The 14,276-nt window shown below is 47.3% G+C and overlaps 1 protein-coding gene across 1 annotated transcript in view; it reads left to right on the top strand.

The window, feature by feature from the left end:
- Positions 1-12,503, top strand: part of LOC140425541 (sodium-dependent neutral amino acid transporter B(0)AT3-like) — a 57,337-nt gene extending 44,834 nt beyond the window's left edge. The window contains exons 9-12 of the mRNA XM_072509949.1: positions 1,565-1,769; positions 4,213-4,372; positions 8,664-8,826; positions 12,218-12,503. Coding sequence (XP_072366050.1) covers positions 1,565-1,769; positions 4,213-4,372; positions 8,664-8,826; positions 12,218-12,403 — 714 coding nt within the window. The 3' untranslated portion in view covers positions 12,404-12,503. The remainder of the gene's footprint in view (positions 1-1,564; positions 1,770-4,212; positions 4,373-8,663; positions 8,827-12,217) is intronic.
- The last annotated feature ends 1,773 nt before the right edge of the window (positions 12,504-14,276 follow it).

Raw genomic sequence — 14,276 nt, 5'->3', positions numbered from 1 at the left:
GGGACGGTGTGGGGACCACAACGATTCATGATATACGTTAATGATCTGGAAGAAGGAACTGAGGATATTGTTGCTAAGTTTGCAGATGATACAAAGTCATGTAGAGAGACAGGTTGTGTTGAGGAAGCAGGGAGGCTACAGAAGGACCTGGTTAGGCTAGGAGAGTGGGCAATGAAATGGCAGCTGGAATACAATGTGGAAAAGTGTGAGTTTATGCACTTTGGTAGGATGAATAGTGGCATAGACTATTTTCTAAATGGGAAAAGGTTTTGGAAATCAGAAGCACAAAGGGACTTAAGAGTCCTAGTTCAGAATTCTCTTAAGGTTAACGTGCAGGTTCAGTTGTCAGTTAGGAAGGCAAATGCAATGTTAGCATTCATGTCGAGAGGGCTAGAATACAAGAGCAGGGATTTACTGTTGAGGCTGTAAGTACACTAATGGTTAGACGCACAATATTACAGATTACATCCTGGTTCCAACTAGTTACATTTCTTGAACTCTTGAGACATCACTTTGTTCTCAAACAACATCCAATATTATATAACTCTATGAGCTAAATCCGGAAAATAATTACCACACACAGGTTATGAGGCCATGCTTGGGGAAACTGTCTTCAGTTTCAGCGAAGGTGAAATCTGCTGTTCAAGTTTTGATCTTGACCAGCCTCTCCGACGGAGACTGTTTCTGCAGTTGGCTGTGGTTGATGGTAATTGTGTCTGTCTTTGTCTCTGTCTCCCTTTTCCCCAGTGATTGTGCCAAGGATATACCACACTTCCCCTTGATGTTATCCACCCTGTGGAGTCGGCTTTTTGCATAATTCCTTATCCCTCCACTTTGAAGTTACCCTTCATATACCCCCATTGTTTTCCTGTAGTCACCTGGGTAAACATTTGCTTTTCTCACTGATGTGCTAATTCACATCTCCACATCTCTTCAGATATCTCCCTGCTTGATTTTCTTTTATCTCAATTTCATTTTAAATCATAATTTTCCCCAATTCCGAACAGCACTGTAGAGTCAAAACTCCGACAGGCTAAGCCTCCTTCTCCCCATTATCTAACCTTAGTAAGACCTCTGTTTGAACAGCGTGCAACATTGCGCTCCATGCAATCAGAATGATATTGATGGATACGGTGCAGAGTTACGAGGAGTGCAGGCTGTAGTTCTGGGGGCATGGGCTCGAATGGCAGCTGGTGGAACTTGCATTCAATTAATAAAATCTGGAATCGAAAAGCTAGTCCCAGCAATGGTAACCATGAAGATGTCATTGATTGTTGAAAAAAAACCAACTGGTTCACTCATGTCCTTCAGGGAAGGAAATCCGCCATCCTTACCTGGTCTGGCCTACAGGTGATTCAAACCACAGCAATGTGGTTGGCTCTTAACTGGCCTCTGTAATGGCCCCTGAAAAAGCATTTTGAGGGAAATTAGGGATGGGCAACAAATGCTGGCCTTACAGTGAAGCCTTCATCCCATGAAAGAATGACAAAAAAATTCTCTTGATTTGCTCGTGTAAAATACAAAACGTTTGAGAACATTATTTTTCTTTTTTTCTCCTGTTCAGAGCACATCCGGCACTGGCCTTGCCTTTATAGCTTTCACAGAATCAATTATCCGACTGCCTGTTTCTCAGCTATGGGCCATCCTCTTCTTCATCATGCTCTTCAATCTGGGCCTATCATCCATGTTTGGCAACGTAGAAGGAATTCTTACTCCACTGTTAGACCTGAACATGTTTCCAAAATGTGTTCCAAAAGAAATTATTACAGGTACATGGTCACTCTCATTGTACAGTTCATCGAACGTTACTGTTTTACAACTTTGGCTCTGCATTAGCTAAAGTAATTTCAGTTATCCAATTCTGCAAGATATTTGCAGTTTTCAGCAGTAGCTCCGCCACTTCCATCCAATGATCTTGCAAAGCCACTGTCCAAAAAACATGTCACTTTCAAAATGGCTCTGTGCAATCAAACTGCAACTCCTTTCCTGAGAATGGCAGAGTTAAGAATCTTTCCACTACATTAGTAGGGAGAAGAATTCCCCACGGAAGCATTGATAAGGAAAGTGATTTGGCGGGAAATGTTAAAACAAAAAAGGGCGCTTCGGCTATAGGTAAATAAAAATAAACTGAGGTATTTTTGGGGGGTGGTTTAAATTGCTGACGGACGGGTACCTTGAGGTGTTCTTGTGTCTTCCCACTCTTCGCAGGGGCCGGTTGAGTGCGTTAGCAATTAACTGCCCAGCTAGGGCAGTACGGTGGCGCAGTGCAGTCTCACGGCGCCGAGGTCCCAGGTTCGATCCCGGCTCTGGGTCACTGTCCGTGTGGAGTTTGCACATTCTCCCCGTGTTTGCGTGGGTTTCGGCCCCACAACCCAAAGATGAGCAAGGTAGGTGGATTGAGCACGCTAAATTGCCCCTTAATTGGAAAAAATGAATTGGGTACTCTAAATTTAACAACAAAAAATTAACCGCCCAACAGCTTCAGAAAATCGATGAGCCGATTAAGAGGGATTTTCCCAGTGTGATTCCTCTTACCCATCAGTGGAACAGGCTGTTGGTCGCAAGATCTTTGAGGAAATTCCTACAGTTCATCACGAATCACAGCATGCTTTGTTTCACTAAAATACATCTCAGTCTGCCGACTGCGACACTGGGGGAGTTCATTCAAGGGCATATGTTAAACCTGCCCCATGATGGCTCAAGCATCATGACCAGACATCTCTCAGCATTCCTCAATCTCCCGGGAGAGGGGGAACTGGGCCAATGAGAGAAAAAGCGCCTGGAAAATTCGGACTCTCTCATCTAACCAGACTGGAGATCACATGGACAGTGTTACCCATAAAACCACATATCTTCTTCATGATGCAATCGTTGCCCCCATCAAATACTGTCCCATCCTTCTTTAAGACACTTTTCATTAGACACTCCAGAGGCTCACTATTCTCTGGGATAAGAAGAGACACTTATGGTCCAGTCCATTCTGACTTTGATCCTCCCCAATTTGTTAAACTGGGATAATCTATAAATAAGTGCAAACTCCTGCCCTTTCAATATTATATAGACCCCTATCAGGCCACCTCTATGTAAGGTCCTTTAAGCTCGGAACCATTCTCAAACATCTCCCCTGAACTTTTTCCAAACCTTCTATATCTCAGAGCACACACAGAGACCTAAACTGAGCACAGTACTCCAGGTGCAGTCTAAAAGTGACCGGTATAATGACAGAATGGTTGTCTTTGATTGATTGAAAGACTTTATGAATATATCCCAACACCCTGTTAACTTTAACTAGTGTCACTAAATTGCTCATCAAATTCAGGGATCCATTTTGCCTATTTCTAAAGGCCCTTTCCCAGTGATCATAAAGCACATCTCTTAGGGTCCCTTCCAACATTTTCCCAGTGATGGAGAGGAGACTGGTCGGGTTGTTTTATTCCCTGGCTTTGATTTAATCTCTTTACTGAAGAAAGGAATAATGTGTGCATGCTTTCAGTCTATGGGAGCTATCCCTGACTCTTTTGAAGATACAGACAGCGGATTCACAGAGCATTTAGCAGCTCTACCTCAACCCGATCATCAGTATGAATCTATCCCTCGGTTTCTTCATGTGACCCAAATGAGCCTTTACAGTCTTCTGACTCACATGCTCTTACTATCACTGTGCGCACCATTTGCTTTTCCAGAGGTCTTGAGCTTAATCATACGCCATGATAAATCGCCTCTTTGTGTCCAAAAGGTTAGGTGGGGTTACGGGGATAGGGTGGAGGCGTGGGCTTAAGTAGGGTGCTCTTTCCAAGGGCCAGCGCAGACTCGATGGGCTGAATGGCCTCCTTCGTATGGCACTGTAAATTCTATGAATCACAGCACTATTTTCACAATGCCAGTCACCCCCAATGTTACCCGCACCCAGCTTCAGGGAAGACAGACCTAATCTACAGTTCTGGAAAAGTTAAAATTCAGCCACCACGATTCTTTAGAGGTGAATTTCCACGGAATTTACTTTTCCTGATCAGCCATGGAAAACCATTAATGTCATTTTGCTCGGGTTTCCTTGGCTCGTCCACCGAGGTCACCACCTTCGAGAAACCCTCCCAGAAACACAGCATGTACTATTTCACGCGGTTTAGATTGATCTGTTACTCTAAGTGCAATCAAAAGAAAAATGTTTTGCCAACGTGTGTTATAATCAGCTTGTTTTTATCTTTTCTTCAGCCATAATATGTTTGGTGTCCTTCTCGATCGGCCTCATCTTCACAACTACATCTGGGAATTACTGGCTGACAATTTTTGACAATTATGGAACTGCTTTTCCCCTTCTGGTCATTGCTTTCTTCGAGTTCATTGGGGTTATATACGTATATGGGATTAATAAGTAAGTAGCAAACGCGGGAATAACTTTTCGAAAATTCTTTTGCGGGATGTGGCCGTCGCTGCCTAGGCCACCGTTTATTGCCAATCCTAATTGCCCGTGAGAAGTTGGGGGTGAGCTGCCTTCTTGAACTGATGCAGTATGTGGTGTAGGTACATCCACAGTGCTGTTAGCGAGGGAGCTCCTGGACTTTGGCCCAACGGCAGTGAAGAAACAATACTTCCCAGTCAGGATGGTGTGTGGTGGAGAGGGGAGTTTGCAGGTTCTCTTCCGCCCTTGTCCTTTTCAGTGATAGGGGTTGTGGGTTTGTCAAAGCAGCTGTCAAAGGACAGTTCCAATACATGGTGCTTCTGAACCACAACCGTTATTTTTTGATTAGAAATGTCTATTTCATTCTATTCCTCTTTTGCTTGAATAAATATCACAATAATATTCTTTCACCATCAGCTGCTTTATTCGCTCCAGATTGCCTTCGATCTATCCATGAGCAGATAATTAGGAATGTCCCGCTGTGTACCTTACCCCACATATCTGATCTCACCCTCTCAAAGCCATGAATACTAGAAATCTAAAGTAAAGATTGAAAATGCTCACCTAAAAAAGGAGGAAACGTTAACATCTCATGTTGTAGGGCGTGATTCACTGGCCCAGTTACGCCGGAATCAGAGCGAGACGCAGCCAGTAAATGCCGGGAGAGACCTCAGATAGGATCCCCAATGGCGCCGCAGACGCCGGATCTAACTGGCCCCCGGCATCTATTGGCGTCGCCAAGGAGACCCCAGCCGGGCGCCGATTAGTTCTGGTCCACACAAACATGGACAAGGTGGAACGGCCTTTGGAGCCCCCTCTCCCCTGGCACTCAAGCGTCTTGGCACTGCTGCCCTGGCACTGCTAAAGTGCACAGGTGGTGCTGCCAGGTTGGCAGGAGCACTGCCAGGGTAGCCGTGCCAGGGTGCCCAGGTGCCACTACCACAGGTCACAGCCTGAGGAGGGCCATGCCCATGAAAGAAGGGATAATGGGGGTATGAAGGATGGGTATGAAGGGGCCTCTAGAAGGTTGGGGGAGGGGTTGAAGCGTGGGGATCCTGAAAAGGGGAGGGGCCCATAGGGAGGCTTAGGAAGGCATAAAAAGGGGGCCCCCCTCAGCGACCCCATAGCAAGGTGTCCTCATTTGGGGTGGGGGGGGGGGGGCAATGCCCATGTGTGTGAGGGGTGACATTGCCCCTGGGTGGTGGTGTGGGGAACCCTCAAGCTCATTCGAGATTGGGGAACCCTTTCAAAATGGTGGCCTGATCTCGGAGAAGCCGGCCTGGCCAGCCCGTTCAGCTCGCAGTGATGAAAAAATTCTACGCGTGGGTAGCCCGGAGACAAACTCTCCAGGGCCTGAAAAAGTGACTAAGTGTGGTTAATAATCATAATCCTTATTAACGTCACAAGTAGGCTTACATTAACACTGCAATGATGTTACTGTGACAAGCCCCTAGTCGCCACATTCCGGCGCCTGTTCGGGTACACGGAGGGAGAATTCAGAATGTCCAATTCACCTAACCTACACAGTTTCGGGACTTGTGGGAGGAAACCGGAGCACCCGGAGGAAACCCACGCAGACACGGGGAGAATGTGCAGACTCAACACAGACAGTGACCCAAGCCGGGAATCGAACCTGGATCCCTGGCGCTGTGAAGCATCAGTGCTAACCACTGTGCTACCGTGCTGCCCATAATAGATGGGTAACGTTGGGGAACTCGACAACAGAGGTGAGGAGAAACTCTCCGCAAAACCCGACTGAAATGGCACTTAGAAACGTTTACGTTAAATCGAGTGCCTAGATCCTTACCTAAACTCTGCCCTAGGGCGTGATCTACCCGAAGAGGAACAGAGTCCCATAGCGCGATTAGCTGGGTGTTTCCCAACGTTTGGAGGGCCGAGAAACACCACGTTATTGAATGGCTTTTAAGGTAGGTCAGAGGCCTTCACGGGTGGGGAACGGGCTGCGGAGGCCTCACTTAGTCCCGTTTTCTGCACTCATGAGTTCCGCTTGCCGGTCCGCCTCCGTGCAGGAGGATGCCATTTTTAGCTGGTGCCTCCCCCGCCCCCCCCCACTGGTTAGATCTCGGAAATACATATTAGAATGGGACTAGCTGTCTCACTCCAATGTGCAGATTTGCCAGAAAATGATCCCTCCCACGTCTCATGAGATTGTGTTAGATCTTGCTTGGCGTGGTTAGCCGGGTTGATCCCGGTGAGGGCTCTCCCGGCCGTGCCGCGCTGCATTTCGGGCGCAACGCCACCGGTGGATCTCACCCCAGGTAGTGAAAGACTTGCGCAGCCATAACAGGGGCTGTTGAATGTCTGCAACAAGCAGAGGTCTGCCATTTCCTATTATTGTTGCTCTATCTAAATCTCGGAATCATAGAAGAGTACAGCACCGAGCAAGGCCGTTCAGCCCATCAAAACGTTTGCGTCCCACTCACTCCTTGCTCTTTCCCCGTATCCCTGCTGCGTTTTCTCCTTCTAATGTTTACCAGTTCCATTTTGAATGTTCCTATTGAACTTGTAGTCACCGCGCTCTCAGGCTGTGCAGGACAAACCCTAATCACTCGTGCTTGAGACAGTTCTCCTTCGTGCTGTCTGCTATTCTTTGATCATAAGTCTGTCCCCTTTGGTTATTTATCCTTTCAGTCATGAGAAACAGTTTCCCTTTATTTAGTCCACCTCAACGCTTGATAGATGTGCTCACCATCATGAAGTCTCCTCGTGGCCTTCTCGGCTCCGAGGAAAACACACCCAGCTTCTCTGCACTACCCATGTAGCTGCCATCCCTCATCGCTGGAACCATTCCAGGGAATACCTTCTCCCAAAGCCTTCAGGTCATTCCCGAAGTAAGGTCCCAGGTTTGTGCACAACGCCCCAGCCGGGGCTAAATGAGGGGTTTGATAAAAGTTTAAGCAGAATGGGCAGTCATTAAAACAGGCATTCACCACAACCCTCTGTTGCCTAATCCTGAGCCAATTTTGTATTGATGCTGCTATTGTCTCTTTTATTGCTCTGGCGTCAATTTTGCTGACAAGCCAAATATTCATCATTGAACACCTTTCCAAGATCCATTTACACCTCATCAACTGCACCACCCACGTCAACTCATCCACCCTGTTACCCCATCAAAAAAACACAATCAAGTTAATCACCTACAACTAATCCATGCAGGCTGTCCTTTATTAGTCCATGTTTGTTCATTTGGCTGTTAATTCTCTCAGGGACTTGTTATCTCTAAAAGCTTCCTGACCACTGACATTAAGCTGACTGGCCTGTAATTACCAGCTTTCTCCTTCTCTTCATGAACTTTCCTGAACCTTTCCAAAATTTTGGCAGGAGCACTCCTGTATCCAAGAAGGATTGGAAGATGGCAACCAGCAGTTCCAGAATTTTGTCCCTCACCTCCCTCAGAAAATGAGGATATATCCCACAAAAATAAGTGGCGACACAATTGGATCTAACCACGATCCTCAGGCACCGTGGACGGCACGGCAGCACAGTGGCTAGCACTGTTGCTTCACAACGCAAGGGTCCCGGGTTCGATTCCCGGCTTGGGTCACTGTCTGTGCGTAGTCTGCACGTTCTCCGTGTCTGCGTGGGTTTCCTCCGGGTGCTCCGGTTTCCTCCCACAAGTCCTGAAAGACGTGCTAGTTGGGTGAATTGGACATTCTGAATTCTCGCTCTGTGTACCCGAACAGGCGCCGGAGAGTGGCGACGAGGGGATTTTCACACTAACTTCACTGAAGTGTTAATGTAAGCCTACTTGTGACAGTAATAAAGATTATTATTATATTATTTATCTTATTGCAGACTAAACAGTGGTCCTTTAACTTAAGGGTCTCCAAGTTTTTTTTCCCCTTTCCTTTTTGAGAGTAAATCAAGAAATATTGGAAAATTTAGATCATTTCTAACTATGTCGGGGAAAGCGTCAAGCCTCTGTTCATTGTCACCAGGGGCCGGATGTGCAAGTCCTCCAGTCGTGTTTTTCGGCGCCATGCCGTTCACTGCCGGCGGGATTCTGCATTCCTGCCGGGTTTTCCATTGAAGCCACCCCACGCCGCCGGGAAACCCTTGGGCGGGGGTGTGCTGCCAGCGGGGAAAGAGAATCCCAATGCCGAGGAGAATTCCGACCCAAGTGAAAAAAAACTGAACAGGCCAATTTAATTGGAATTTGTTGTTTATTAATTTATTAATAATCGAGTTTTAATTTTGAACTTGAACCAAACACGTTTGGAAAATTACACTTTCTTCCCCTCAGATTCTCCGACGATTTGGAATTTATGACCGGTCGCCGGCCCAACCTTTACTGGCACGTGACTTGGAGATTTATCAGCCCGTTATTGTTGTTTTCAGTCTTTCTGGCCTTTGTTACTGTCCAGGTTCAGCACCACTTGTCGTATGAGGCCTGGAATCCCAACTACGTGAGTACCTATCATATTGAAATGAATGCCGCACTTCTTCTGTACACCTTTGAATTCATTCATATGGAGGTTACTATTATTTCCAGTATGAAACCAGTGACCGCAGAGTGGCAACTGGTTGCAGCCTGCACAAAAAGCCTCTGCAGTTAGTGTTGGGGTAACACCAACTGCCATTGTCCAATGTACGTTCACGTAATCCAGACTGGGGTATTGCTAGCCCTGCCCAGGAAACATGGAAAATAGGAGTAGGCCATTCAGCCCGTCGCGCCTTCTCCACCACTCAATATGAACATGGCTGATCGTCTTATCTCAACGCCATACCTCAGTGCTCTCCCCGTACCTCTTGACACCTTTAGAGGAGAAACCTGTTTCCTTCTTAAATACATTCAGTGACTGGGCCTCCACAGCCTTCTGTGGCAGAGAATTCCAGATTCACCACCCTGAGTGAAGAAATTTCACCTCAGCTCAGTCCTAAATGGCCTGCTCCCGATCCCGAGATTGTGGGACCCCCCCCCCCCCCCCCCCCCCACCCCCCACCCCCCCACCGCCACCCCCAGCCAGAGGAAACATAATCCCTGCATCCAGTCTGTCCTGCCCTGTCAGAATTTCATACTTTTCAATTAGATCCCTTCTTGTTCTTCTGAATTCCAGTGAATACAGACCCCGTCGACCCAATCTCTCCTCATACGACAATCCTACCACCCTAGGATGAACTTATGGATTCTTTTCCTCTACGGCTGAGACCTTTCCTCTTTCTGTCACTTTAGTCCCAATCCTTTATCGCTCTGCGGGTTCTCACCCACCCCCGAGACTCTCATTGCGAACATCAGAAAAAGTTCCTGCTTCTTCGAACGCCTTCTCACCAAACTCCCAACCATTTGGCTATTTTATCTATCCCCTGTGCGAGCCAACCCTCCTCTTGTCAAAACGAAAGTCTTTCATCTTCAACTACCAGTTCACCTTTAACCTCCCTAAGATCCTCAAATGTGTGATTGCCTCCTGGCTCCATGTCCAAGTCTGCCATTTGAATCCATTCCATCTGCTTACCACCGTCAACCCAGTACAGAGCCTGCCCAAGAAAATGTATGAATGGCACCCTGTCTGACTGGCCACCATCGATATCCCATCAACCTCCTCCTTTTGAATTTAGGTGGCCAAAACGTAATTAAAAAGTTTTTTTTTAAAAATCAACGATCGAAGTGGCGAGGTGGGAGGGCTTAAGGGTTGAATCATAGAATTTACAGTACAGAAGGAGGCCATTCGGCCCATCGAGTTTGCACCGGCTCTTGGAAAGAGCACCCTACCCAGGCCCACATCTCCACCCTACCCAGGCCCACATCTCCACCCTATCCCCATAACCCAGAAACCCCAAGGGCAAATTTGGACACTAAGGGCAATTTAGCATGGCCAATTCACCTAACCTGCACATCTTTGGACTGTGGGAGGAAACCGGAGGAAACCCACGCACACACGGGGAAAACGTGCAGACTCCGCACAGACAGTGACCCAAGCTGGGAATCGAACCTGGGACCCTGGAGCTGTGAAGCAATTGTGCTAACCACTATATTGCCGTGTGCCCTAAGTTGGAGTTGAAGCGAAAAACGGTGAGGTGATTAAAGGTCCTGCCACCAATGGCGGAACCTCGGGAGAAGTGGAGGGTGGAGGAAAGATGTTCAACAGGATTAAGGGCCCCAATGTTTTTGTGTCAGAAAAGAACAGCTTGCCGAGTCAACGAGATTAATTGGACACTGGGTTTTATCACATGAGACATGGCGTAGAAAAACAAGCAAATACTGCTTCAGCAGCGGGATGGACTCCAACTTCACTTGGGTCAGAGCTGCATCAACAGGGGGAGCCTTCTGGAAGGTGGTCAATTAAGAGGCTGCCTTCGGGTTCACTGCCCAGTTACGGACAGCAGGCAGGGTCCCGAGGAGAATGCCCGCAGCACTGGCTACGCCCATGTGGGCGAGGTTGGCGCTGCTGAGACAGAAAAGGGAGCGCTTAAAACTGAGGCGCCCTCCGAAGGCTGTCTACGACTAACTTCCAGAAGGGTGCCGGCTATTCGTGCCATCAGAGAGGGGAAAGCCAGGGTCTGTAATTTGCATTCATGTGTCTTGATGGCTTTCACCCAGGAAGCCAGCTTCTAGTTTCTGCTGACTGTATGTGTGGGGCAAGGGGGAAGGGGGGGGTCTGACATCAGGAGCACCCTGGCAGCAACTGCAGTTTGGCCTGAAATGGATCATTAATTGACCCTAATTAATTGGAGTGCTGATCTGATGAAGATCGCTCGGAGACATGAACACAACAATGTGAAGATTACACCTGGGGAGTGCTGACCAGATTTCATTCAGAACATAATCCTTGTGGACAGCAGTTGGCGCAGTGGCTAGCACTGCTGCCTCACGAGGCCCCCGGTTCAATCCCGGCTCTGGGTCACTGTCCGTGTGGAGTTTGCACATTCTCCCCGTGTTTGCGTGGGTTTCGCCCCCACAACCCAAAGATGTGCAGGGTAGGTGGATTGGCCGCGCTAAATTGCCCCTTAATTGGAAACAATGAATTCGGTGCTCTAAATTTATTTTTAAAAACATAATTTTTGTGATCGCCTTGGGAAGATCCCTGGCTTTGGAAGCAGTCCAGCTTTGGTTCCCCAGGCTAATATCAGGGAAGCAAACATACGGCTATGATGAATCTTGGTTACATTCCCTCGATCTGGGGAGGTAGTATTTAAAATAATGGAGGTGACAGGTTGCGTAGAAAGTGAATAATTCTGTTCTCCAGGGGAATGCAGAAGCTAGGGAACATAATGTTAGAATTTGAACTGGGCCAGGGATAAAACAAATCCTGAAGAAGAAAAACATTCTTCCCACAGAGAATAAAAAGAAACATGGAAAGATTATGGAGGAAGGTTGGGGAGCGAGACTAGGCGGGCTGCTCTGGCAGAGAGGATCGAATGGCCTACACATAGATTCTGTGACTCTATAATAGAACATAGAACAGTAGAGCACAGAACAGGCCCTTCGGCCCTCGATGTTGTGCCGAGCATTGTCCGAAACCAAGATCAAGCTATCCCACTCCCTGTCATTCTGGTGTGCTCCATGTGCTTATCCAATAACCGCTTGAAAGTTCCTAAAGTAGTGGGAACTCACAATGTTAGCCATGGATGCAAACAACTGATGTTTAAAATGGAGATAGATACTTAAAAAGTGAGGCATGTGGAGAAAGGGCAGGACATTGGGCTCAAAACAAATTGCCACGGTTAAGAAAATGAGGTAGCATAACAGACCACCTGGCCTGCTGGTGTTTCTGGAAATAACATAATGAAATATCTTTTGACCCGAAATAAAAGAGCTTCAGGATGAAATATTTCTAATGATTTACTTTAAACCAACAGGTAGAGTTCCCCAAGAAGGAAAAGAAGGAGTATACAAGTTGGGTGGAATTTATCTGCATGTTCCTGGCCACACTACCCTTGATACCTATTCCACTTACCGCACTTTACCACCTCATCAGATCTAAATTCAGGAGAGACAGCCAAAGAGCAGAGAATCCTGTTGACAACCTAGCTTTTCAGCTATAAAGAATGCATTACATGTAGAAACTCCAATTTACATTAATCTTCCATTGCGTTATCGTGAAGCTATTTTTTTTAAACCAAGTAATAAACACCATTCATTCGGTGGTCGGCTATTATTCCGTTAATTAATACTGAACATCTGGACTGCGGAAATGGGGCTGTTCCAATCCCAACATCTGGGTGCTGCAGTTACCATTGATCCCACCAGTTGCCAGTTTGTTCAGGGTGGTCACAGTTAAGCAGCTCAAACCTCATTGAGGCGGTGATAATAGAGCCCCCGCTATTATCACCGGAATAAGTGGAAGCAGTGCTCAGCGTTCCAAACAGGTGGAGCATTGGTCCCACATTGCGGGAGCATTTTTAATTAGACCACAAGACATTGGGGCAGGTGTTGCAGACCACTCAGCCCATCGAGTCTGCTCCGCCATTTAATGAGACCATGGCTGATCTGATATGATAAAGCGGCTGCCGGAATGCTGGAGCGTGACCACACCGGTCCAGGCACGTGGAGTCACGCCTGCCGCGTTGGAGCCAATGGGGGGTAAAATCCGGCAGATGGATTTGATCCGGGTAGTTTCTCACCTCGGTGGGTTAGTTTAAAATGACCCTCGATGTGGCTGTTCACTGGACACAATCAACTATATTTTCTTAATTTTTCTTTCCTTGGCTTAAACCTATCATTCTGAACAGCACAAAGGAAGGCAAGTAGGCCATCCAGCCCCTCAAGCCTATTCTGTCCCCATTCAATAAGGCTGTGTTTGATCTGTGACCCAACTCCACTACCCGCCTTTGCTTCACATCCCTTAATATCTTTGCTCAACAAAAGCCAATTAATTCCAATTTGAAATTCAATAATTGATCTGGCATCAACATCAAGTTGAGGAAAGTGTGTTCCAACCTTTTGGCACCTTTTGTTTGTGGAAGTGTTTCCGAACTTCATTCCTGAAAGGTCTGGCTGGGATGTTGAGACAATATCCCCCAACCTAGACTCCCGAACCAGCAGAAATAGCTTCTCTCCATCTACCCTAGCTGCTCCCCTTAATACCTTGACGTGTTGGCTCAAAGCACCCCTTAATTGTCTGAAATCCAGCAAGTACAACCCTGGTTTGTGTAACCTCTTCTTCTGATTCATCCTTTGATTTTCTAATGTGCTAGTGGCCATCTGAAATGTTTTTGCTTTTTCTTTTAAGCAATATCATAGAATCATAATCGTATCGTAGAATTTACAGTGGAGAAGGAGGCCATTCGGCCCATTGAGTCTGCACCGGCCCTTGGAAAGAGCACCCTACTTAAGCCCACACCTCCACCCTTTCACCATGACCCCACCTAATCCTTTTGGCCACTAAGGGGCAATTTAGCATGGTCAATCCACCTAAACTGCTCTTCTTTGGATTGTGGGAGGAAACCGGAGCACCGGGAGGAAACCCACGCAGACACGAAGCGAAAGTGCAAACTCCACACACACAGGGTCCGGAGGCCGGAATTAAACCCGTGTCCCTGGGACTGTGAGGCAGCAGTGCTAAACACTGTGCTAATGTGTCCCCCATATGTGTTGTACTATAGATAAAAATGCAATTAATGTAGAATCATAGAATTTACAGTATACCCTCCACCCTCTCCCCATAACCTAGTAACCCCACCCAACCTTTTTTGGACACCAAGGGCAATTTAGCGTGGTCAATCTACCTAACTTGCACATCTTTGGACTGTGGGAGGAAACCCATGCAAACACGGGGATAATGTGCAGCCTCCGCACAGACAGTAACCCAAGCCGGGAATCGAACCTGGGACCCTGGCGCACTGGGTAGCATTGTTGCTCACAGCACCAGGGACCCGGGTTCGATTCCCGGCTTGGGCCACTGTCTGTGCGGAGGCT

The sequence above is a fragment of the Scyliorhinus torazame genome, chromosome 6 (genome assembly GCF_047496885.1).
Source record: "Scyliorhinus torazame isolate Kashiwa2021f chromosome 6, sScyTor2.1, whole genome shotgun sequence".
Lineage (NCBI taxonomy): Eukaryota > Metazoa > Chordata > Chondrichthyes > Carcharhiniformes > Scyliorhinidae > Scyliorhinus > Scyliorhinus torazame.
The sequence above is the reverse complement of the archived record's forward strand: the minus strand, read 5'-3'. Positions and strand labels throughout refer to the sequence as shown.